Source organism: Geospiza fortis, unplaced genomic scaffold, assembly GCF_000277835.1.
Source record: "Geospiza fortis unplaced genomic scaffold, GeoFor_1.0 scaffold94, whole genome shotgun sequence".
Classification (NCBI taxonomy): Eukaryota; Metazoa; Chordata; class Aves; order Passeriformes; family Thraupidae; genus Geospiza; species Geospiza fortis.
The window spans coordinates 1,553,737-1,579,530 of record NW_005054394.1 but is presented as its reverse complement, the minus strand read 5'-3'; the positions used below and the strand labels follow the sequence as shown (position 1 = coordinate 1,579,530).

General features: G+C 36.8%; 1 protein-coding gene across 1 annotated transcript in view; it reads left to right on the top strand.

Annotated features, from left to right (window-relative positions):
• The first annotated feature begins 4,568 nt into the window (after positions 1-4,568).
• The window catches only part of ZFAT (zinc finger and AT-hook domain containing), a 66,984-nt gene continuing 45,758 nt past the window's right edge, over positions 4,569-25,794 (top strand). The window contains exons 1-3 of the mRNA XM_005425715.3: positions 4,569-4,737; positions 10,402-10,662; positions 19,916-20,089. Of these exons, the coding sequence (XP_005425772.1) occupies positions 4,584-4,737; positions 10,402-10,662; positions 19,916-20,089 (589 nt within the window). The 5' untranslated portion in view covers positions 4,569-4,583. The remainder of the gene's footprint in view (positions 4,738-10,401; positions 10,663-19,915; positions 20,090-25,794) is intronic.

The window sequence follows — 25,794 nt, the reverse complement described above, 5'->3', positions numbered from 1 at the left end:
CCTGTACTGACATTGCTGTAGCAGTCTTCCTTAAAGTTAAAGTTTGTGGCACTGAACTAATGATAATTAAATTGCCCTGATTTTAGTTAGCAGCTGAGAGCACGAACAGTCATGGTCAGCGGCTCCTCTTCTTTCATTGAATGCTTTCTGCATGGCTGGCTTTGTCTCACCAGTCATTTTGTGCTGGTGAATTAAGAAACTGTTGCTTACTGTTTAGAATTGCCGAAATTCGGATTAAAGAAGCCCTAAAATAGCTTTTGATTCTCCAGCTGCCACTTCCAGTATGGTTGATTTGTTAGTTTTGAGCACAGGGTTCATGTGGTGCTGCTGTTCTAATGGTAGCAAATAGTTTGTTTTGTAGACTTTATGTACTTCTTTTTTCTTTAACATTTACCTAGGATAATGCTTTTGATTCGGAGATATGCTGTAATACTGGATATTGATTTCTTGATGAATCAAAATAGAGAAAATAGCCAGAAACCAGCATTGATTTATATAATTTTTTTCTTTAAGAAGTAAAATTAGTTCATACCAGCATCTTTATGAAAATAATGATTAAAATATGATGTGATCTAGAAAGTATATTTTAAGTAAAACAACAACAACAGCAAAAAAAAGAAAAAAAAAAAAAACCAACCTACAAAAAACCATGAAACAAACAAACAAGTGTCCTGGAGATAAAGCAATAAAAATCAGAAATACACTGTAACATGTTTGTGAAAATTTTGGATGTTTGAAATGGCTTTGAAAATGAAAGGCCTCTAACATGCTCAGAAGAGTGAGATCTGATAAGTAAAATATTTTTAAAGTATTTGACAGTAGTACAGGATATCATAATTTCTTCTCCTGTATTTACCCATTCTTTTATGTTCAGTTGAAATGTTTTATTACTAAGAAATAGTGTTGCGTGTCTTAAACAAAAGTCATTGGCTTTTTACATGCTGCTTTATATTAACTGCTATCTCACATTTCATTACTTCTACCTAAACAGAAAAAGTTTTGTTTATTGTTCTTAGACACTTCAATATCTTACATGCTCAACATTTATGTGGGAAAAGTTCTTTTACAAAACAAATAATTTGTTTGGAATAGCTGTGCCCACTTTCTTCCACTTTTTATTGTACTTGATATCTGTACAGAAACAACAGAAAGAGGAAAAACAAAACCAAAAGCCCCACAAGATCTAGTCTGAATAATAAGATTTTTAATTGCAGAAAGTCCCTGTTAAGAATTTGATGGTGATGAGGCAACAGAGTTTGTTTCAGCTCTGTAGTAAGTTTAGAAAAAAATAAATTATTCATATTCTGAACTTAATTGCTGCATATTTTAGGAAGGTTGACCAGATGCATAATTATTGATCCTATCAACTTTTTTATACAGGCCAACAAATACCCAGTGACTTAGTTTTTTAAAATTTAATTGTGGAGTTCTAATTCCTTTTAACAGCTCCAGAACTTTAAAGACACTTAGAGAAGTTGTTAACTCTTGCCAGCTTTGAAAAGAAAGGTGAAAAGTTTTGGATCCATTAGAGTGATTTAGGGTACATAAATACAGATTTGTATCCTTCCCCTGTGTGTCTTGTAAAAGTAGTTATTAAAAATAAAACAATACCCAATGCTGAGACTTTCTTTTATGCAAAATTAAATTTTTTGGTTAGGTAAAATTGATTTTGCACTAGGTTTTGTCATACACTGGTTAGAAGTACATATGACAATAATATATTCCTTGATTCCCTTAAGTACTTTTAATTTCAGGGATCTTTCCAATATAAGTGCTGCTTTCTTGCCCCTTTTCTGTTCTCCACTCCAACTTTAAAGCAAAACAGGACAGATACTGGTTTATGCTTGGTGAAGGGGATTGGGAATCAGGGAATCTGCTTCCTAGTCTGCAGCTTGCTCTTTGTTTTTCGTAATCCATTTGTTAAACTCCCTTAGCTGTAGATATGCTCAGTGTGAAGGAAAAAACCCTACTAATTAAGCAATATGCTGAGGATTTTGAAAGAATTAGAAAAAAAAGGCTTTGCTTATGTTATAGCTCAATTTTCCACCTAGTCAATTAAGGAGAAAATTATTGGTATTATTTATTTCAGTGTATATTTAGCACAGTTTATAGGGGCAAACTGAAGATAATGAATTACCACAAACATGTTTAGTGAACAGAATGTCCCAGATTGGTTTTGGCTGAATTTCCTGATGTTTATGTACCTGCATACTTGATTACTGTTCTTTTCTTTCTCTGCATATTTAATTGCTGCCTAATTAATTGCTCACTTGATTTCCTACGTAATTAATTATTCACTAATTAGTCATTGATTCCATGCATAGTTAATTAACTTACTCCTTATTTGATTTTTACACTTAATTGACTATAACTCATTGCTTTATAGCTACACTGCCTAATTAGCAACTACATAATCAATTATTTTTGGTTATTCCATACTTGCTTAGTCTGGTGATCAGCAGAGTTTATCCTCTGCTCTCTGACCTTCTTTTCCAGTCATTCTTCCTAAAATAATTTCTTTACTCTGGTTTTCAACTCACCTCTGAGGAAAGCTTGTGCATCTTCTGTGTGTTCTCCTGGTGCTTCCTGCACCTTCAGTGACACTGAGTGTGCTCTGCCGCCTGGGCTCTTCACTCCTGACTTTGGGTGGCCTTGCTAATCAAACACTTCAAACACCCACAGAGGCTTCTGGGCACTCTCCTTGCTCTTCTGCCCTTCCCCAAGTCCTCTCTGGGAGGAGTGAGAGATAAAGTGGTGTGTGAGTACTGATTGCAGCTGTTCAAGGAGGAGACAGACAAAACCCTAGGTTTGAACTCCTAGGGAAAACAACCAGCAGGTCAGGAAGCAGAAACAGTGACAAATAAAACCTCAAAACAGAAATATCAGCTAAATAATGGAATTTGAATTGGTTAAATGTTTAGGTAAATGTTCATAGGCTCTATTTTGTGTTTACATTTAAGGAGAAGAGTTGTTATCTGCTGGGTCAATAATAGGCCTCATGCCCTTAAAAAAAAAAAAACAAACAACAAAACAATAATGCTAACTAGGGCAGAACTAGTTCAAAGGAATAATTTCAACATGCTGCAATCAAAACAGAAATATCTCTGTGCTCAAGACAGCAGAATGCCTGAGAAGGAGCCCAGCTGAGCTCCTAAGAACACATTGATTGTGCCATACACTTACATAGCTGCTTGTGTGTAATAAGAGGATATTTTGAGCAACAGGAGCAGTATTGGAGTTGTTTTGTCAGAGGTGTTGCGGAAAAGATGAAGGCACAGCCTGCCTGTTAGTTTTGATCTGTGCTTTTGTTATGTTTCAAGGACAAATACCTGTAAAAGAGACACCTCTGCTGCTCTTAACTTTCAGAACACCTGTTAGACTTAAATTAAGGTTTGTTTTGAGTGGGATGAACCATGTAATTTGTGTGTCATGAAAGAGGTAGAATAAGGTTCAATAGGGGATTGCTTAGGTTTGTTTTAAAATAGGTCCCAAAATACATCTTCCCTGTTCTCTTACCCCCAGATTCATCCCAGAATTCACAAACTATCACTTTATTTCTGTACTTACCCTGTGATCTTAGGTTTGACTTGTACCTCAGAAGTGCTGCTTGTTCCAGTTTGGTTTCAGTGGGTTTATGTCCCTAATTTTCCTTAGGGAGCGGGAGGGAGAGTAGCAATTGAAACCAGTCTCTGGACCAGAGCTTCATACATGTAGCTGGAGAACAAGTGTGCTGTTAAAATTGGTTCCTGGTTGTTTTTTTTTTTTTTTCTTTGGAACCTGAAGGGAGTAGGGACTCTTCAAAAATCAACCACTAAACCAAGAGACTGCAGTGTTAGAAAACAGAAGTCCTCGGAATTTCTCTGGCTAAAATCTCTGTCTTTTTTAAATCTGGGATTATATTAATCCTTCTTTTTTGTTATTTACTTTCTTGATGCTTTGCTTTCACATCACACTTCAAGTACCTGTGAATTAAAAAAAAATTAAACTTTACCTAAAAAGTTACATCAAATTTTTGTTTAAAGCATTGATGAGGGGGCATTTTAATGACATTCTTCATTTGCTCCTGCTGCTTTGAAGCTTTTTAGTTTGTTTTTGGTTTGTTTGTTTGTTTTTCTTAAATCAACAGGAACTTTTCATGGAACTGGATGAGGATGTCATGTCTTACATATAATTTTACCATGTGTTTGAAAATATATGAAATTATAAAGATGTTTGGGGCTGGAAGGGGAAAAGGTCCTAAATTGTTCTTCTTCCTTTTGTGTCATACTAAAACATTTCTAAGATTTCAGCCAGAAGAAATTTTTTGCTCTATGAGGATCTAGCAGGATTTTTTGCTCTATGAGGATCTAGGAGTTTACCCATTTCTTAAATTAATTAATTTGGGGATGTATTATGGCTGTGTTTATTTAGTGATAAAACAGAATTTCACCTCATTGCTGCCTGTTATGTGTCTTAAGTAAACTGGAGTTACTATATTGACTGAGCCAAAATCCCAGTAACTCATGGTAACATAAAAAACTTATATTTGGAAACACTAATTCCTTGTTTTTGAACTTGTTTTTTCAGGGATCAATTCCATCTTCATGTGTAAGCTTTGTAACTTATTTTCACCAAATAAGTCCGAGCTGTTGTCTCATGTCTCCGAGAAACACACAGAAGAAGGGACCGGTGTGGATGACATCATTATTCCTCTCCAGCCTCTAACAGCACCCACAAACACAAGCAAAGATGGAGAAGGTACATTCAGAAATTGAGAGAAATGTAATTTTCGGTGTTACGTATTTTTTTAATAAAACCTGTGGTGTGATGACTCTGCATTGTGTATAGAATAGTTGGTTTTTATAATAAGCACTGTGCAACTGTCACCTCACATTTCATTCAGCACAGAATAGGTCACATGACAGATGTGGATAAACTCAACTTGTCCTAGGGAATGATGGCATTGGTTCATTAATTTTCAATGTGAACTATAGCAAAGTTTGTTTCCTACGGCTTTAATTGGAACTCTGTAGTGGGAGCAGTGGGAAGATGATCTAGCAGCAGTGAACAGCAATCAGAACACCATGGGTGAAGGTGTGCCTTGAGGCTTAGGTGTCCTTTTTGAGTTTTCTAACTTGATGGTTGTGATTCAGCTAATGTTAATAGTTCTATTCCAAAAAGGAAGTGGCACAATTTATGATTTATGACTGTGTTTTGATAGTGATGCTGATAAATAAAGCAATCAGAAGTTGAATTAGTTACACATAAAAATTTTATTGTGCAATGGAAGAAGTTACATTCATTCCATTCCATTCCATTCCATTTCTAACTGATCATAATTTCCATCCTTTGGAATATTAGGAATGGGTTCAAAATAATTCAGACTTTTTATCTTCTTTTACGCCCTTACTGAGTAATGGATTTATATTGCTGTCAAACCACTTATTTAACACAATTACCAGGATTTTTCAATCATTATAATTTCTGGATTTTAAAACCTATGTGCTTATGAATCAACTGCCCTCTAAAATCATACCTCCAAGAATTTTTTTGTTGCTAACATATGTATATGTTTCTTTGCTTATTTACCAGCAGTAATTCAGTAGTTATATTAATTTCATCACTGTAAGAAGATATTTCTAATAATAGTCATTTAGTATTTCACTAGAGCTGCTGTCTCCTCAGGTGGCTGGTGAGGAAAAATCTCACCAGAGTATTATTTCACATAATGCCCAAAATTGCCAGTGTATCAGAAGAGGATGAATAAATTCCAAATCAGTTTTCAAAATGTCATTCTAATTTTATTTTCGTAGCACAGAATTAATTCCTTGGACATGCAAAATGCGTTTTCCTTTCAACAGTCTTTGTTTCCTGTTATCCCTCCACTACATATGTTTCTGAGCACAGTGAGACTGGTACCTTGTAACATATTCTTACTCATTTTAGTAAAAAGGCTCTTCTGTAAACTTCTCTTTGCATTTTTTCAGGAGTATCTGCACTTTGTGTATTGTATGTGTTCAGCATGCATTGTACACTTATGAGGATAGTTTGTAATTACCATTATGATCTGCAGGAGCAGAAATTAGACATAATTAGCTTTTAAGAAAACAACTCTGCAAATCTGGTGTAAAATATAACATTCTTACGTTATATATCCATAATTTACCTTTCTCACTATTCTTGGTGAATAGTTTTATATATCTGACGGGCTCATATGATGCCACCTTTTTTAGGTTAGATAGCCCAACTCTGGCATCTGCTGTCAGTAAGAATATCAAGGTAAATTACTTTTCCACAGTTTTCAAGTCATATTCTAGACATTCTTTAGAATTTTTCCTTTCCCATCAGACAGATTGATTGGAGAAGATGGTTCTGAAGTCCTATTGATTTATTTTCTGTGTTCTATTTAAAAAAATACTGTATTCTGCAGTTGAACATAGGATTTGGAAAGAGTTCTTCTTTGAAAGCATCAATTATTCCCTCCTGCTATGGAATCTGCAGCAAATAAAACTTAGAAATTTTGTAGTATTCAATTATTTGTCAATGAACCAGTCTTTGTTGTAATTCAGTATTGTCACTGAAAGGAGATGTAATTGGTGAATTACAGTCTTAGAAATTACAGTCTTAGAAATTACAACTTTTAGTACTTGGTGACTAATAGATGAACATCTTTTTGTCCTTTGAAAGTGTAATTTCTCTTCCAATTATTGGTAAATACTGTAGCTACCCTACAATTGGTATAGAAGAGTGAATGCTGAGTTGCTAATGGAGCTCTTTGTTCTGCCTGAGTAATGAATTAATGATTTTATAAGTACTGGGGACAAGTAGAATGCTAGGCATGTCATATGCGTTTATTACTCTAGTGTTACTTTATTTACAGTGCTCTCTGCTGAATTTTGTTTAGGCACACCACTTTCCCATCATTAAGCCATGATCTATTTAGAGTTGATTTGTTCTAAATATTTTGGCACAATGATGTTAAAATTTTTTATGAAATGAGACCAAGGGTACCAGGGAGATGTTGCTGTTATACATCTATACACAGGTCACATTTTGTCCATCACTGGAATGTGCCATCTTTGTTTTGGGAAATGACAGGTATTTACCTGGTAGTTGTAGTCATTCATACTCCAGTTTAGCCTAGGGCTTTTTATAATTCTTCACAATCATCTCCATTTCCTTCACAGTGCTTGTCAAAACTCAGCTTTCTTTTGCTTCTGCTTAGTCAGATTGGTGAGGATTTGTGGGACAGCACCAATGGCCCTGGTTTCATCTATTCATACTGTTATTACCTGATGGCTTGTTGTTTGGTTTGGGCTGTGGATATCTGGATATCCCATCTGGATTATGGGATGCATGTCTCTGTCTGTTATGAAACCTCAAAGAAAGTTACAGTCTGAGTATCATCATTTCCTCCAAGGAGTGCAGCCTTTAAGGTAATTTAGAACCATGGTGTGTGCATCAGCCTCATCCTTGTGTGACCACAGGATGCAGCCAGAGCCTGCATTCACACCTGGGGGACCAGAGGTGTTTAGGTGCTGTGGTACAAACACAGAACTGTAATAAAATAAGGCTGGGGATGAGATTTATATGGGTGCATTTGTGTGACACTGTGTGCAGAAGAGTCTGAATATGTTGTGCTGTTGTAAGTGATGAAATGTAAGCTTTTTATACTGACATTTGAGGAAGGATTCATATTGCATAATGTATCAACCTGTTAAAATATGGTCAGAAGGTTTAAGTGACATTTGCACAAGCGTTTTGTGACTTCTGAAAAACTTTTTGTATTAAATAGATTGATTTGGACAAGCTTATGTGAACAATTCCTGTGAAGGAACAGTATAAAAATAGCACATGGTTTATTTCATTACTCACTTTTTGAAGTGTCTTTTTTATGCCTTTGAGTACATAATTACACAGCATAGCACAGAATGTCTTCCCTGGATATTGCCATTGCTCATCCGATAGCAGTCAACATAAAGATTGATTTCAGTCAGTCTGTAATGAGTGCAAAATCCCCAGAAACAACTAAGTTGTTCTTGAGGGAACAGGATCTTAATTCAAAATCTTTTTAATGACCAATTTAAAACTTCTATTTATGACTAAGCATCCTTGAAATAAGTGTTAGGGGGGGTTTATTATTTATTTAATATACTGCTTTATTTTTAGCAGTTAAATAGGTTCTTTTTTCTAACAAGCAATATTTGATTAACTTGGTTATGTACTGGCAGATGAATGAAAATGTTCTGCTATTAAATTACTGTGTGCTGTTGATCTTATGTGGTTTGAGCTGGAATTTGTATACTGCAGTGTGAAGAGCTCACTGGGGGCATGCTGGGTAGAGAGACAGCTGGAATTTGTGGTTATGTGCCTCATTAAAAAATTAATTCTGGTATTGTTGACTCAGAGTAGCTTGAGATAACGTCTGTTTTGGAAAAAGGATACCAAGGAGCAAGGAAAAGAAATGACTGTGATAAACCTCAGAAGTTCTGGTGATGTTTCAGTTGCTCACATGAGCCCTCCTGTTCCTGTGTTTCTTGCTGCCTGTCTGTTGCCACCAAACCTTTTACATGATTGAGAACTGCTGTAAGTTCTCCTACTGCTGGACACATTTACAAACATTACTAAAATTTGCACATTCTTTGTTTATTTGCCACCCCATTAGTGGTCACAGTGATTAGAATTGCAATTTTATAAGCCATAGCAGAGGTTCTCTCACCAGCCATCTAAAGGAGCAGTTTTCATATTTCTACTTGCATGCAAGATTTTGTTTCATTTTCTGTCTTATTGTGAAAGTGCTGTTCTGTTTTTCATTAAATTTTCACTAAAACAGTCAGGGAGAAGCATCTCTTTGACCTAGTTTGTCTTAATTTCTTTTTGTTGGGTAATCTCATGATTGCATTGTAAAGGAATGAAAATAATATCATACACAGAGAATATGGTGGTTGCATTCATTCTTCCAAGCCTTGGATTTAACTATTTTGTAGTAGCCTGACCAGCATCCACATGTGCATTCCTCATGTTGGAACTGTGATTGCTTAGTTAGCAAACTGTGGCCTTTTGATGGGTTGATGTAAAGATCATTGTTGTCAGGCTTGTTTTAATTGTTTGTCAATTTCTTCAACTTAAATACTGATTGCTGTGATAGATGGATATCAAAATAACATGAATGGCAACAAAGAGAAGTTTTGAGAGCACTGAAATCACCCCTTTCTTTTTGGCTGAAGTTGACAAAACTGATTTTCCTAGAGTAGCATGAAAGTTCAGGACTCTGCTGGAGAGTTGCAAAAAGTTATAGGAAAGAGCTGCTTTTTTCTATTTATAGTAAGGTTTTTTGGCAGTTTTTTTATGTTATTTAAGCAGACAGCTATTCAGTCACTCCTGTAAGAAGACAGAATGCTTTCTTTTTAATCTGATAGTAATTACATGGTTAACTCAAAGCTGTGGTCTCTGAGTGGGGGGTTTTGTTTGCTGGTATGTTTTAGGGAAATGCTGACTAGGTTACAAATAACATCATGCTACCTTCTTCTGTTCTCCTACATCATCTCCCTTTAAGATTCCTTAAGTCATTTATTTTTCCATATCCTCTAAATCAACCGATTCAATAAGGTCTTTCAGCACCTGTGCTTGAAAAATTTTTGTAGTTTGGGTTTTTTAATATTCTCTCTTTTTGTGGTTTTTCAGACTTCTACATTGTCAATTTCAATTTATCAGAAAAGCAGTGATCAGAGAAATCTTAAGCAGGAAATAGAATTTTCATGCATTTCTGTGCATTGCATGTCATAGATTTCATCAATATTTCCTCTACAGAAACATGGAAATGTAGAATTATATTGTATTTATTAAGGGTTGTGGATGACTTCTTATTTTAATTCAGGATACATTTTTTGCATTACTTCTGGAATTAATTTCTTACCAACATTTTTTTATGCCAGCTTTTGGCTAGAAAGTACTGACAATCAAGAACCACAGAAAATATTAGAGAGTAATTTTTCACTTTATTAAAAAGACAATGAGATTTTGGTTCTTAAACATACATGGTTTTTCTCTGATTACATCTCAATGCCTGGATAATTTATTTGAAAATGATTTAAATTAAAAGGCTTTTGTAGTGTTGAAACACAGTAGAGCAATTTTGTAGCATACATGTGCTGAGAAAGTGCTTGCAGTGTAATTAAGTAAAACTGTGGCACTTTGACATCTGCTGATCTCAATAACACAAATGTTATTGCTTTGCAGCTGCCAGAAATGCCAGCAAATACCACAGCTTGAAATAAGTTTGTGTGATGCTAACCTTTTTTTAAACTTTTGGGATAACTCCCCTCAAACTTCATTCAAGGCACCTATTTTTCAAAGATCAGACGGCTAATTAGCCATGGAATTTAATCATAGTTTACTTTTAACTTTAATTTTCTTTTCTAGAGTTTCTCGTAGCGAAGAGGAAAAGGGGCAGACCAAAAGGGTCCACTAAGAAGTTTTGTGTGGATGAAGATGTGGCAGAAAATAACCCAGTTCCAAGCAAAGAGACTCCAGCTGGAACAGAGGAAGGCCCAGAACCCTCTGAAGTCTCACCAGGCAGCCTGGAGTGCAGGAAATGCAATCGCAAATTCTCCAACACACGGCAGCTGACTAAACACATCTGCATTATTGTTCTGAATGAAGGAGAAGAAGAAGGAGATGGTGGTAAGAAAACATCCAGCAAAAACATCTGAAGCAGGTTGTGGGATGGTATGTTCCCACCATGAGACCTGTGTCCAGGTCCCCAGTGCTGCCTTTAAATGGAGTGGAGTTGTCTGTTGCTTGTAGCACAAAAAAGCAAAACTGAACTTAGACAACGTATTTAAACTTCTTTTAAAGTGGTCAAAGTGTTTATTACAGTAATGATTGTCTTACAGCTACCTGAAATGCTTGTTTTTCATAGCAACTGTTCTGTTTCTCACAAAGTGGAGTGTAGTTTTTCAGTGAGAAGTGGTATAGGCCCTGCAGGTGAGTATCACACATAGGTGAGGAAGGATGAGCCTGTACAGGGGTTTCTATCCTGTGTCTTTGGAAACTTGAGTTCTGTTCTCTTCTTTTGGTAGAGTTTGCTTTTCTGGATGGCTTCTTTCACTGTATAAAAAATAATGCCAAACTCAAACAAAGCTTTATGTGAATGATTGTCTTTGGCACAAGAGAGTCCAGTGTTTAAATTTAGCTTTAAGATTGATTTGGATATATTCAACCTCTCAAATTTTTAGTATAGAACAGAGCAGAATGGAGTTATTTTCAGTTGTGAGGAACCTACAATGACCATCTTGTCCAACTGCCTGACCAATTCAGGGCTGACCAGCAGTTAAAGCTGCTGCTAAGGGCATTGTCCAAATGGTTTCTAAAACACTCATTGGCATGAGGCATTGAACTCCAATCTGTTTAAAAAGACAACAGTGAATATTCAGAATAGAGTAGTTGAAGGGATGTACAGTAATCATCTCCTCTACCTGCCTGTTTAACTTTTCCCTGAGGTCAGTGTCACATACATACAAAGCAATTACTTACTCCAAATTACCTTAACTTTATGTGAGTTTTGTGTTAATGGTAAAATTCAGGTTTTGATTTTGTTACAGTTGCTCAGTATGATATTGTGGGTTCTGCTTGGAGACAAAATTTGCCACTGATGTTTTTTCCAGTTTTCTGTTACTCTTTACAGTCTGTTGTGATTATACTCAACTAGTATGACTATTTTACTTTCACATATATGTAGAGTTTAACTTCTGTGGCAAAGCTTAATTAAAATAAGCTTAAAATATGTTGATGGAGCAGAGAAACTCTTGCTTTGATAAAGTACCTGGTCATATTTTACTGTCATCAGTGGTACAATTTTTCAACTACACAAAATGACAGTTACTCCAGCTGTCTCACCTCTGACATCCCAAGTGTCCATGCCCTCTGCTGTTTGTATATGTTAGGCCCAGTGTTAATATTTGCATTATTTTAGAAATGTCGCCTTTTCTAATGTCCTTTTAAAATAAACTCTCAGGTCAAAGTATAAACTCAAATTACCTGTTCTTGACCTGTTAGCTCATTAGAGCTCCTAAATCTTATCTCCATTGGTTTCTCTACAAAATACACTGCAAATTTTCCAAACTAAATTGCTTATCCTTTTTCTGCTTCATAAATAGCCTCAGTTTTGGGCAGATGAAACATTTTTTGTTTTTTCCCTGGTAAAAGCCAAACGGTCAAGCAAAGTCAAACAGTCAAGCAACAAATTACTTGGGGTCACCAAAATAAGGGGTTCCAATTTTTGGAAGCTTTCTATCTTCACTGCAAACTGTGAAGGTGTTGGGGCTGGTTTTATCCTGAAGACATAATTCTTCCTTGGAATATATCTGTGAAATTCAGTCCTCAGCTGTCTACTGATTACTGTCCCATCAGAGGAAAACTTTTCACTTCTGGCTTTACCATATGAGCTGGTTTGAGACAACTTTTCAGTTTCTGAATGTGTAGATGAAAGTAGCATGTGCATTATTATTTTCCTCTAAGATAAAGTGTGTGAATACAATCAGTAGCTCAAAACACTGTGGAATGGGCAAGAGCAGTGTGTTCTCTGCCTAGGGTTCTCTATAATAGTCTCTGTAATATTCCTCATAACCTTTTGCATAATCACAGAATCACTAAGTCTGAAAAAGATATCCAAGGTCATTGAGTCCATCTATTAACTCAGCATGACCATGTTCACCACTGAACCATGTCTCCAAGTGTCACATACTGAGACCTTGTGAACACTTCCCAGAATGCTGAGTCCACTGCTTCCTTGCATAGCCTGTTCTGATGGTTGATCACCTTTTCAATGAAGAAATTTTCCTAATATCCAATCTAAACCTCCTCTGGCACAACTTGAAGCCATTTCCTCTCATCCTGTCTCTTGTTACCTGGGAGAAGAGGCCAACCCCCACCTGGCTACAGCCTCCTGTCAGGCAGTTGTAGAGAGAGGAAAGGGTCCTCTGGATCCTCTGCTCCCTCAGCTGCTCCTCACCAGGCTTGTGCTCCAGACCCTTCCTCAGCTCTGTTGTTCTCTGGACCCACTCCAGTCCCTCAGTGTCCTTCTTATAGTGAAAGGCCCAAAACTGAGCACAGGATTTGAGGTGTGACTTCAGCCGTGCTAAGTATGGGGGAACAGTCCCTACCCTGGTCCTGCTGGCCACATTAATTTTAATAACGTGCCAAGGTGCCAAGGTGCCATTTGTCTTCCTGCCCACCTGGGCACATTCTGGCCCACAACTCCTGGTCCTTTTCTGCCAGGCAGTTTTCCAGCCTCTCTGCCTCCAGCCTGGAGCACAGCATGGAGCAGTTGTGACCCAAGGGCAGGACCTGGCACTTTGCCTTATGGAACCTCTCACAATTGGCCTCAGTCCATTGATCCAGCCTGTCCAGATCCCTCTGCAGAGCCCTCCTGCTTCATACCCGGGCATGAGGTGTTTTTTTGCTGTTCTGTTCTTTTCCTAATGTTTCTTTTATGTTATGGTTGATTTTTCAGACTCCTGCTTACTATTAAACTTAGGTTTTCAGGTAAGTATTTAGAAATACAGACAGATCTTTCTTGTACTCTAAGAGTCAGTTTAGAACTCATCATTTTATCAGTAATTTTTTTTCTCTTCAATGCACTGTTGCCCATGTTCTAGATTTTATTGAAGGTCTTTGAATCTTCCAGAAATATAATACCTGCTTCTGCATGTCAGAGACAGTTCAAAATAGATGGCGAAAATTCATAAGCAGCTTTGGCTGCAGTCTCTTCTCACTTAGTCTTTGACATTTTATCTAGTACATACAGGTTGGTTTTTTTTTCCTTTTATCCATGTATTTTCCAACTTGAAATTACTTATCTGTTTTTTTAATGCTTCTGAGCTATTTCTGTAGTTTTAAAGTTTATACCACTGTCTTATGTTTTGAATTTCTTGCAAAGCTTAGCACTCTTTAGACATCTGGTTAATAGCCAGATGTTTTCACTTTGCTCTGTGTCTGACTGCAATGGAGTTAATTTCTTCATAGCAGCTCATATAATGCAGTGGTTTATATTTTTGACCAAAATAATGTTTTGGCCACTGCTAAAATATGCTAAGCATGAAAATATTGAAAATATATAGTTATTCTGTGTGATATTCTCTATTCAAAGAAATCTAATACATGTTTTGAGCTGGAGCTCAAATATTCATAGAGGTCTCCAAGTAATAAAATGTTCTGCTGTCTTTTATAGGTCGACAAGAAAAGTGCTGAAATCCCTAACATGAGCAGCATTTAAAATAAATAAATCACTAGAAAACTCTAGTTGGAGCTAGGCTTGAAACTTCATTGAAACTGCACATGTATTGGTCAGAGGAATAGCTGGTAAATGCAGTGGGCCTCTGCTGTTCCTTGCTTCTGTAATGAGTGATCTGCATTGGTCTCTAAGATCAGTGACTCACTGATAGTTCTCCTGCTCTTTCCAGAGCCACCAGGCCCTGTTGGTTACTGACACCCTCTGTGCCTCTCATTTGATCCTTTAAAGCATATTGATTGCCTTCACCTTGTGGGCCCATTCACTAAACAGGAAAAAAAAAAGAAAAAGAAAAGTGTGTTTTATGCAAATCTGGAGGGTTGACCCTGCCTGGACTCCAGGATGCCCAGGAAGCAGCTCCTCAGCTGGACTGGACAGAGAAAATACGACCAAAGGCTTGTGGGGAGAGATTACTCACCAGTCGCTCACCAGTTACCATCACAGGAAGAACAGACACAGCCTGGCCAATTTAACTTATTACCAATCCAATCAGAGCAGGATAATGAGGAATAAACCCAAATCTCCATCAGAGAAGCCAAACTGTATTCCCACTGCTACCAAAACATGGCCACACAAAGCCAATACAGCACAAGATTAAAAATATACACTCTCTTTCCAATTTCCCCATGTACATGCTTAGTAAATATATTTTTTCATAGAGTGCTTATTTGCCTAAGCAAGTTGCTGTTTTGCAAGCCAAATTGTGCGTACACTTTTTTCTGGTTCCTTTTGGTTAAACAAAATTAACAGTTCTGGCTAATGGTTTGGGTCTGGCTGGAAAGGTACAAGTGAGAACATTTAATGGCCGGGGAATGGCATTTGAGTGGAAGACAGATTACAGTCCCTTCTCTGGAGTGAACCATTCAATCTTCCTGAAGTGGGAGCCTACATATATCTTAAAGAAGTCACTTTTGGCCTTAGTTTAAAATGGTTTTGCCATCAGCTGGATTCTAATTTAAATTAATTCTTCCTGCAAGTAGAATGTCATTCTCTGCAGGAGAAACAATTGCCTGTGTTAATTTCAAATGGTCAGTTCACTTTCTTTTTTCCAAGCTGCTCTCCTGCTGCTATAAAATACCACTTCTTAGAGGCTAAAAAATAGTAATTTGAATTAAGAGTAGTTTAAAAACATGCCAGTTAAGGCTGTGTAGCTGTGCCTGCGAAATGTCCTACATCCAATTACAAATGCTGAGAGCAGTCCCTTCAGTTAATTACTCCAGCAGAATCCTGGGACAGGTGAAGGATGCAGTTCAGTGGGACTCTGGAAGCCCTGATTAATTCAGAGCTGGCAGGAGCTCTGCTGATCACAGCCCTGACCATTCCTGGATTGTGTTTGGGGCAGCCCAGCGTTGTGTTCCTCGCACAAACACGGGCGGCGTTGAAACGCCCAGCCCTGGGGAGGGGAGGGCAGTCTGTCCATCTGTCTGTTGGATCCAGGTGCCAGCTGACAAAGTGCTGAGCTGGCTGCTCAGCAAGGGAGGTGCAGAGTGAGACAGGTGGTCTAAACAAACCTGTTCAAGAACAAGCAAAGGCTTTTACTGCCTGGAGAAACTCAGCTATTCAAGTGGCATAAACTCATTTTCTCGTAAATCATCTTCAAATCATCCTTTCTATATTCCTTTAAATGTTCCTTTATAATCCATGGTAGTTATTATACAGCAGAACTTTCCTAGTTGACATGCACAAAGCATTTATTTGACACTCTAATCCATGATCCTAACAGTGAAGGAGTTTTTTCCAGGAAGGCAGCTAAATACTGATGAGATAGTCACATACTATAGAAGGGTTGTTTGAGCCCTGGGGTCAAAGTTGAAGCTCTTTTTCGTTAAAACATATTTTTGTGTCTCTTTGAATCCTTTCTTAAAGCACACCTTCTACTTCAGGGGTTTTTTTGGTGCACAGAGAGTTCAGAACAAAGCAGCTGTCATTGAGAGTTAAGGAGTTTGTTCTTTTAGTGTTTTGATAGGGAGTGTTGGTTTGAAGAATTGTTGTCTCAGGTTACACACAGACCACAAAATAGTTCTCTTTGTAGCAAAAAGTGTTGTAGATATGTACGCCCCAGCTCCTTATCGACAAATTGTTTCTGGAAGATGTTTCTGGAAGTCTGTGTCCCTCAGACAGGGTAGAATGGGGCTACTGTCATCAAGAGGCATCAAATTAGTGAATAAATTTTAATGTTTAAGTATCAGAACTAGATCACTGTAGAAAGAGGATTTTTTTTTTTAATCAGGTATCACATGAGGGTGAGAGTGTTCTTACAGATCCTCAGCACTAGTAGCAGATGTGTGGTCAGGAAATCTGTGGAGTTTTCTCGCTGCTGTTTCTCACCAATCTGTGTGTGGGCTTTTTTTGTGTTAACTGAGATTGCATGGCACTCAGTAGCTGCCTCACACCTTTGCTCATACTCAGTGTAATCCTCCTGTTAGGGGATGGGTGTTTTCGGCTCATATTGAGAAAGTTGCATATAGGCAGTTCAGATTGAGTTCTTTGTTTGAAGTACTTACCAGCTTTGGGTTTTGTAGGAATTTTTTTTTGTATGGCCATAATTTTTAGTGCTTAGCCTACATGCACAAATATTCTACATGTATGAAACAGCTCCGTTTTAACAAAGATATATTTTGATATTGCAATGCTGTATGTTAAGTCTTTTAAAATAGTATTTGTGGTCTGTTTTGAAAGCAGGGAGACCGTCAGCAATGTTTATTGTAATACATCTCTTCACCTTGACCCTTGGTTGGACTGAAAGAACTGCCAAACTGATCTGCCTGACAGAGGCAAGCCAGGAAAGAAAAACAATATGAAACATTTGTTGGCTACTGTGGTCATAGTTATTCACCACCATGGATCACAAACAAACTCAAATCTGTGGTTCTCCTTTTTTTAGTAGAATTCCAATACTCAAAAGTTAATAGAGTTGCATATTAACATGAAAAGTAATAAATGGTTTCATTATTTGTCTTCAGCCACTTTACTTCATCATTAAATGGATTAATGGTTAGAATCTTCCTAATGGATAGAAAGGAGAGTTTAGGAGTAAGGTGCTTGGATTCTATTCATATAAATGCTAGGAACTACATGATCCTAGCAAAGTGGAGAAAATTCCATTCCCCTCATCAGTGCTTTCATTCCAATATATGGTTCTGGATTTCTTTTAGCTAAAGCATGTTTTGTCCATAGGTATATAAAGTCTTCTGGGGCTTTTTTCTAATGCTTTTCTAATGCTTACTGCCCACTGAACAAAAGCAGAGTACTTAATTAATTAATTAAGCCAGTATGTGAAGTACCTTCAGGGAAACAATTCAATAAACAGATTACATTCTCAGACTCATGCTGTGGCTCTTGGGGACAGTCCTGGGCAGGGCCAGGAGCTGGACTCCGTGATCTTTGTGGGTCCCTTCCAACTCAGTTTCTTCTGTGATTCTTTATGAGAAAACTTTCTTGTGTTGGTAGCCTGATCCTGCTGAGAAATTTGTGATGATTCATTTTATTCTTGCTAATAAACTAACAGAGGCTGTTTAATGGAGAAAATGTGGAAATATGTGTTTGTTTTATAGAATTGCTAAGGTTGGAAAAGAACTGTAAGATAGAGTCTGACTGTTTCCTTACACCCCTACTCAGCACACCAAAAGAAGCCACTGCACAAGCAGGTTCTGTTTGAAGGGGATTTTTCTTTATCTTCAAATATCCCTTTCAAGTATTGCAGAAAAATATCAGTGTTAGAACTGTGTGCTTTTAGTATAAATGAATAATTTACAACTATATTAAGGAGTTAAATGGGGACATGATGAAGCTCTTTATACCTATAAAGCAGCAATATTTTCCAAAATCATAGAAGTCCACAGAGAAAAACCTAGTTGAGAAGGGGCATAGATCAAGGAATTTTTGTAATGAAATTGGAAAAATCATTAGTAGGTGTTGAAAAGCTGGGGGCTCTCCATGCAGAGGAGCTGGAAGCTGGGCAGAATCATGGCTGGCTGTGTTTGAATTCAGTTTGCTTTGTGATTGTTCCTCATTCCGGAGACTCTAAATATGAATTTCAGGCTTACAGCTTACTGCCAGTTGTCAGCATACAGAATTCTGTATCAAGATTCCCTGAGAAAGCTAAACTTTTTCCTGCACACCTTGTTTCCTTCTGGTTCTGTGTCTAGTAAAGAAATTGTGGTTTATGCAGTTTATGTGATCAGCCTTACCCGTGCTGCTTTAGCTTCTGCTTGTGTCCTTTATTTTTGTAAGGAACAGCCAGGACACTTCAAACCTTTGTTCCATTAGAGTCAGGCCACAGGGACAGTCTTTGTTTCAATCTCAGCTGAGTATTTACAAAATATTTCTGGAATTAAAGTAGCTGCTTCCATGTTGTATGTCTTTTCACTCCTTCTGCTGTTTGCATGACAGAAACAAGTCTGGACACTACAGATTTGCTCTTACTGGTTTTTTATTTATATTTTGTTTTCCTATCTCATTATGGCAGCTACAGCATATTTTATATATATTGATGTATAAATTGATATATATATTGATATATATTTATATATATAGATTGAATCAACTGATGTAGATTGAGAGAGGGAAAAAAAGGAAAAACTCACTGGTTTTATTTACCGTTTCCTTCCATTAGTTTCTTCCTTCCTTGTTCATGGCCTCTGGAACATTTGCATAATGCCTTCATTTTTTCTTGTGTGTATCTTCTACCACTTCATCTAATATAAGAAATTTCATTTGTATAAACTTAAGAGTTCTCTGGTTTTTTATCTATGCTGCTAATTATTTATCTATAAAAACACTGTTGTTTTGTTGGGTTTTTTTGTTTGTTTGGTTGTTTTTTTTTTACTTTTGTTTTTATTATTTAGTATTTCAGTAAAGGAATTCTTCATTTGCTTTAAAAAAGAAATCAGCTGATTACTGGCTCTTCATTGTTATCTCAGAAGAGTGTTTTGTATACAACTGTTGTGTGGGTTTCTAGTTAACAGGTTGAAAACTTATCCTATTTAAGAGGTTGAAGACATTCTGAACAGCAACAGGGAATGATTTGGAAGTGCAGGCCTTCAAAATGAGGAGTTACATGTCAGGAGTTAGGTTGAACCAAAGAACTATTTTGAACCCTAATTATTCTTGAATCAACACTAAAAAGAAAATTATGTTTCTGGCTGTTGATTTACAATAACAGGAGAGGAGGAAGGTCTAATCCAAAGAGATTGTCAAAAGACTTTCCCTTAAATAAGATGGATAATGAAGCCAGTACTAGCAAAAATAATCCTAAGATTGTCAGAACAATTAAATATGGAAAAGAGAAAAATGAATTGTTAATAAATTGCAAAATCATGAGAACTTTGACAAAGTTTGTAGCATTTTCACAGAAATCCACAATAATGTGAATGAATTTAGACACATGTTTCTGAGAGTTCATTTTTTAAATTTTGATTTTTTTTCTCTGTTATTTTCTTTGTTTATATAAGTATCATACTAGTTTTATTAAATAGAGGGGGAAAAGTTCCCCTTTAGAGATCATGCAGCACATCTTGATTTGATAACATCTTTCTTTCTACTGTAGCATAAATTTTCTCCCCATTTGTTCTTGCAGTGTTAGTAACTGTGTTACCTGCATTGCTTTTGTACATAGTTACCTTCTTTTTGGTGTTTGCTCTTTAGGTAATGATTCTGACGTTGACCTTGACAGGAAGGAAGATGAGCGAGAAAAAACTCCCAAGAGGCCCAGAGCTCAGAAAACAGAGAAAACAGCTTCAACTAAGGAGACTGAGCAGGTTTCAGGAGCTAAAAATCCTATTATAAGTGTGGTTTTGACAGCCCATGAAACTATTCCAGGTAATCAAAATCACCAATTATACAATTTTTTTTTAAATTATGCTGACTCTGTATAAAACATTCACAGGTCTAAGACAAATTACTTAGAATGTTCAGTGTATGAAAAATATTTACCATTATTTGATTATCTTGATAGAGTGTCCTCATCTGGCAGCTACATAATTGTAGAACTTCAGTCACATTTCTACATAGGTACAAGAAATGCTGGACCTGGCTGTAGTTAACCTCAGTTACTGCATTAACATTGGTTATGTTTAGTCTGTGAATAGTTTTAAAGAAGAAAATGCTAAAATACTGGCCAGAGAACAGAAAAGTGCATATATATTTAAAAATCAAGTTCTACATAATGATTAGAGGATTCAAACAATTTAGTTAAACCTAGATTTGCATTTGACTGTTTGTATAAACCATTAACTGGTTATAAACCATTAACCATGTCAGAATCCATTTTTATAGTTTTGTGCATTATTTTCAGCTTTGTAGTTTTATTGCTCTCCTTTTCAGTATTGCTAACATTTCTGAGTATTTGTTTTGCTTATAACTATCAGAACAACTTTAAGGTCTTCATTTTGTTGTTGTGGGTTGGAAGCTAGCAGGATTCTCTGTGTTGTTAATATCTTTTGATATTGAGATCTGTGATATGCTGATTCAGGGACTCGTGGAGGTGTAAGTAAATTAACACCTTTAGGTATTAATTTATGGATATAGACAAACCTCCCTTCCTCAGGGCCTTTGGAAAGAGCCATAACTGGAGATTCCCCTGTCCTGGTGCTAAATTTTATGCACTTTGTAAGAATTTTTATCTTAGACCTTTACATTTCTGGTAAGGACTACAAGAATTTCTGAGAGGGGAAGGAAAGACATGGTGAATAATGCAATCAAAGACCCATTTCCTCACAAAACTGGACTAAAAAGACAAATGAAATAATAGTAAATATAGATAATGAAGCAAATGTATGAAGCATGTGATGCAGAAAAGGAATGTAAATCTAGTAGATGTTGTTGCCTTAATTACTACCTAGTAAAATTTTTCTTTGTAAAACCAAAATTTTGGGCTTTCTTGCGCATATGCTTTTTGAGATATTTAAAATAGTTAAATAACTTAAACTTTGGAGGAACTTGGGGATGGTACATCAAACATTCAGAAGGATTTAATGAACCAAAGGGATTTATGGTCATGTATGAAGCTGCAGCAGTTTTTTAAGATCCTCTCATCTGTTTGACTGACAATTAATAATCTTATTGCATTCAAGTTCCCAGCTAAATTATGTGTAATAAAAAAGTCAGTACTCTTCAAAAAGTTATAGATTTCCACACAACTTTTCAGAATTTGGAAATTCTAGAAGAAACTATATTAGTGGTTAAGGATTTGACAGAAAAATATTTAATGCAATTATCGTATAATTTATTTTTCATTGATTTTCTTTCTATTTTTTTCCCATTAATTTCCACAATCTAACTGTATCTTAATGTCACCAGCAATTCTTAGACAGTTCCCCTTGCTCAGTAATACTTAAATGTCTGGAGTTTTTAATAAAGGTCTTTCACAGTCTTTTTCATAGTAATTTTTCTGGAGATTTATCTTGTGCTGAAGAGATGAATTACTGCTGTAGACTGCTGTTGAAGAGTATAAATTGATAAAATAGTTCTCTCTTCTCTTCTGCTTTCTTTGTACTAGACCATCTGTAATGTTAAGTTGAAAATAAAGTTTAAAGTTCCTTAAACACTAATGAGGTTTAGGACAATGCTTTGTATCATTTAGATTATGACTAAATGGATGTTTTCAAAATCCCTTTGAACAAACAGGATCAGTTGGTTTTTAACTTCCCAGAAACAACATTTGGGCAACTTTGATTTTCCCTGGTGCTCCTCTTCTGTACTGTTTTCTGGGGAGGCATATGAAAGGTAATAGATTTACAGCTGTAGAAATCTGAAAGCTGGTATTAACCCACAGAGTAAATACAGTTGGAATAAAAGCTGTAGTTTCTTTTTTTAGTGCAGGCCTTGAAGTTTGTTGGTAGGTTGGAGAGGTGAGCCTGGGCAAAACTCCTGCAGGGCAAGGCCAAGCACAGGACCCTGCCCCTGGACATGGAGGGATAGGGTAAGGGGAAACAGCTGCAAACTGAAAAGGGGTAGTTTTAAATTAGGTTGTAAGAAGTATTTCTTCACTGTGAGGGTGATGAGGCATGGAAAAGTTTGCTCAGAGAATTTGTGGATGCCCCATCCCTGGAAGTGTTCAAGGCCAGGTTAGATGGGGCTTTGAGCAGTCTGGTCTAGTGGAAGGTGGCTCTGCTCACAGCAGACAGGTTGGAATTAAATGACCTTTGAGGTCCCTTCCTACCCAAACCTCTCCATGGTTTTATAACTGGAGGGATGTGGAGACCTTCAGGAGAAGGAGTGCTGAGTTCCTGAGCACACCAAGGCATCAGATCAAACACAGGACAGTTTTTTGTAAGCATCACAATTAAGAGAGGGAATAACTACAATTATATGCACTTCTGAAAATTGTTTTGAATGGCAGACACTTTTTTTAAGTCTGTTTTTAAGAACAAGTGAATAAATTTGTCCAAATATTCCATCTTCTGGGTGTTTGATGTCTTTTGTTTCCCATGTTTAAATTCTGTAAATTATCAAGGTGTCAAAAACCAATTTATTATTCATGCTCAGTTAGTTTGATTCAGGAGAGATGTGAACATTTAAATTACTGATTTATGTAAATTCTGTAATATTTTAAAGACTCAGCTTGTTACTAGGAGATTAGTTTTAAGTTCCTGTGAAGATGGTTAGTGGTAGATTATTTTTCTGTTTATTTGTTTTCAAGAAATTCGAAGTAATGAAATATTCAGTTTCTTGAGAATAATTAATTTTGGTTTTCTAAAGGAGTTGGATTTTTTTCCTGCTACAAATTTGTAATACAACACCATGAAGGCTTTTCTCTGCCTGATTTCCACTGTCCATAAAAGTCCACCTGAGTTCTCATGCCTGTCTTGGACAGGAGTCTGCTAAGGAAGGCAGGAGCCTCCCCTGAAATGGAGAATGTAAACCCTCTCCACTCCTCTGAATTGCTATAATTTTAAATTAAGGGGCTCTCAGGCAAAAATATGGGAGCAGGAAATAACAGTTCTTTAATAGGGAAGAAAAAAAAATAAAATAAACAATGCAGTCCACTAGAACAACACTGACAGAGTCAGAACCCAACCTGACACCCTGTTGGTCAGGGTGTTGGTGGTAGTCCAATTGAAAATGTGGCTGCAGTCCTCTGAAGTATCAGGTGTGGTTCTGTTGGAGCAAGAAGGATCTGTAGAGAAGGATGTAGTCTCCTCTGGAGATCCAATGGAGGAAGAGGCAGCTGCTGTTCCTCTGGGGAATCCCATGGAGAAAAGCCATGCTGGTGTTCTAGAATCTCAGAGTGTATCTGGGTAGCAATGCTTGGCTCCTCCCTCTGGGAGGAGCATCTCACAATGGGATGTTATACTTCTTATCAGTCATGGAGTGATATTCAATAGTCTGTTATCAGCAGAGGTCCCCTCCCGAGGGAGGAGTGAATGTGGTCACTCAAAGAGAGAGATAAGGCAAACTGCCCACTTGACAAGGTAATCAGCCATACAGATGGTAATGGAAAACATCTTGCATGCAATCTTCGACAATGCCACTGTGTGAGAGGATTCTATCTGTAATCTATGAACACAGCTCTTTCTTCCATTGAAGTTTTTGGGCAGTGGGGAAGAAGTGGAAGAATATAATTTTGCTTTTGGGACTGATTTAGTTTAACTGGTGGCAGTCTTTTTAAATGATAGCAGTTTTTTTAAAGAAAATTTCTGTTCTGTAGCTCATGGAATGATGGTTGTGAGTTTATGACACATCTGAATGGATTTAGTATCAGGCAAAATGATCCTCCTAGGGAAAGGAGGAGGACTGGGACTGCCCCTTTTCAAAGTATCTTGGTCAGTAAATACAGACTGATGTCACAAGCAAGTGCTGTCCTCCAGCACTTCTCCAGCTTTCTGTCCTTTGAATCCAGCTTCTCCAGCTTTCTGTCCTTTGTGCCTGTTGATACACTTCTGTAGTGAAATACACTAGAAAATTAATAATGTATTTGCAGGAGAGATTTTAGGCAGATCCCCTCTCTAACCCTATTCATGAACTCCTGTGCTGGTACTTTTCAGGCATCACCAACATGTAGTTGAATGGAGGGCCAGAGAAAAGATGCTATCCTTATGCTGACTTACAACAAACATTGAATTAGGCAAGGTTAGGAAAATGAAACCTTGCACTTCTGAATGTGAGCAGGTGTTCATGTTGTTGTGGGTTTACAGATGGATTTAGCTCAGCCAATTTAATGTCCAGCTCTGGTGAAAGGGGGACTCTTCATCCTCCTATACACGGGTCTGCATTTCTATTTTTGTCTAAATTAAAATGGGTTCAATCTCAGGGTGACCTAACCTACACAAATGTTAAATGGTCCGTTTGCTTTTTTTTTAGCTTTGTTTTGAGGGTTAGAGATAGCTTTGCATGGAGAGCTTTGGCATTATGGGTAGAGTTGGTTTCTGATGACTTTGAGAACTGTGTTCCTATGGATCACACACATTTGGAGCTCATTTCACAGGATATTGTGGAAGCTGGAAAAACACATTCCTTCAAAACAAGATTGTAAGAAAAAATATTCACTTCATATCCATAGCACATTGTTTTAACTCTACAGACCAGAGTTATGGTCTGTACAGTTAAAATCTGTTATATATACCTACATTATGAAGATTTTTTTTTATACTTCAGCTAAAGTCCTTTTTTAAAACAAAAAATGTTGGTCTAAAGGCAGCATGCAACATCTCTATAGGAAAGGAAAAAGACACTTATTGTGTAAAGTCTCATGGATTCTGACAGTTGTTTGCATTAGATTATCATATTTAATATGTATCGATTAATTTGTCTAAGTCCCATCTTGAATGCATTTATATTTTCAGTCTCTGTGACATTATGCAGTAATTGTTCCGTAACTTAATTAAATGTGGGGTGAAAGTGCATATTCCTTTAGTTTGTCTGCATTGAACTGTGTTTTGTGGGTTGCAAGATAATGATTATTCACACTTTTTTTTCCACAATATTGCTTATTACAGAGTTTTTTCTGATATTTCACTTTCAGTTACCTCTTTTCCAAGCTGAAGGCCTCCAAATTCTCTATCCCTTTCCCAAACAAAATACTTCTGATTTTGTCTTTGTTACTGTTTTCTGAAGTTCTCATTTATCCTTTTTTTGTGATCTGTACTTGAAACCTTAGGGCATTTGCAGAATTTAGTTGAATTAATAGGAATTAGGTTGATGTTCTTTCCTGGTCTATTTCTGATCCATTCCTAATAATTCCATTACCTTTTAGACTGTTGATAAGTATTGGAGATCTCTGTAGTGAAGGTCAGGCTGTTTTTCTAAGGGACAGACTGTAAGACACTGGAGGCCATCTCTGAGTTTGAGGCAGAGATGAGGCTCACTGGGTAATGCTTATCTGTAGAAGCTGCTGTCAGAATGCCATGAAGAACTCAAAACTTATTCTTCTGAAGGCAGATTTACTTAGGTGATATTGACTGAAAAAGAGGAAAGCAAAAGGCATAAATAAAGTCTAGTAAACTAAAGTCGATTCTGCCTTTAAAATGGAGATATGATAGTGCTGGAGGAAGGATTTTTGCAAAAGAAATTATCAGTACAGTAAA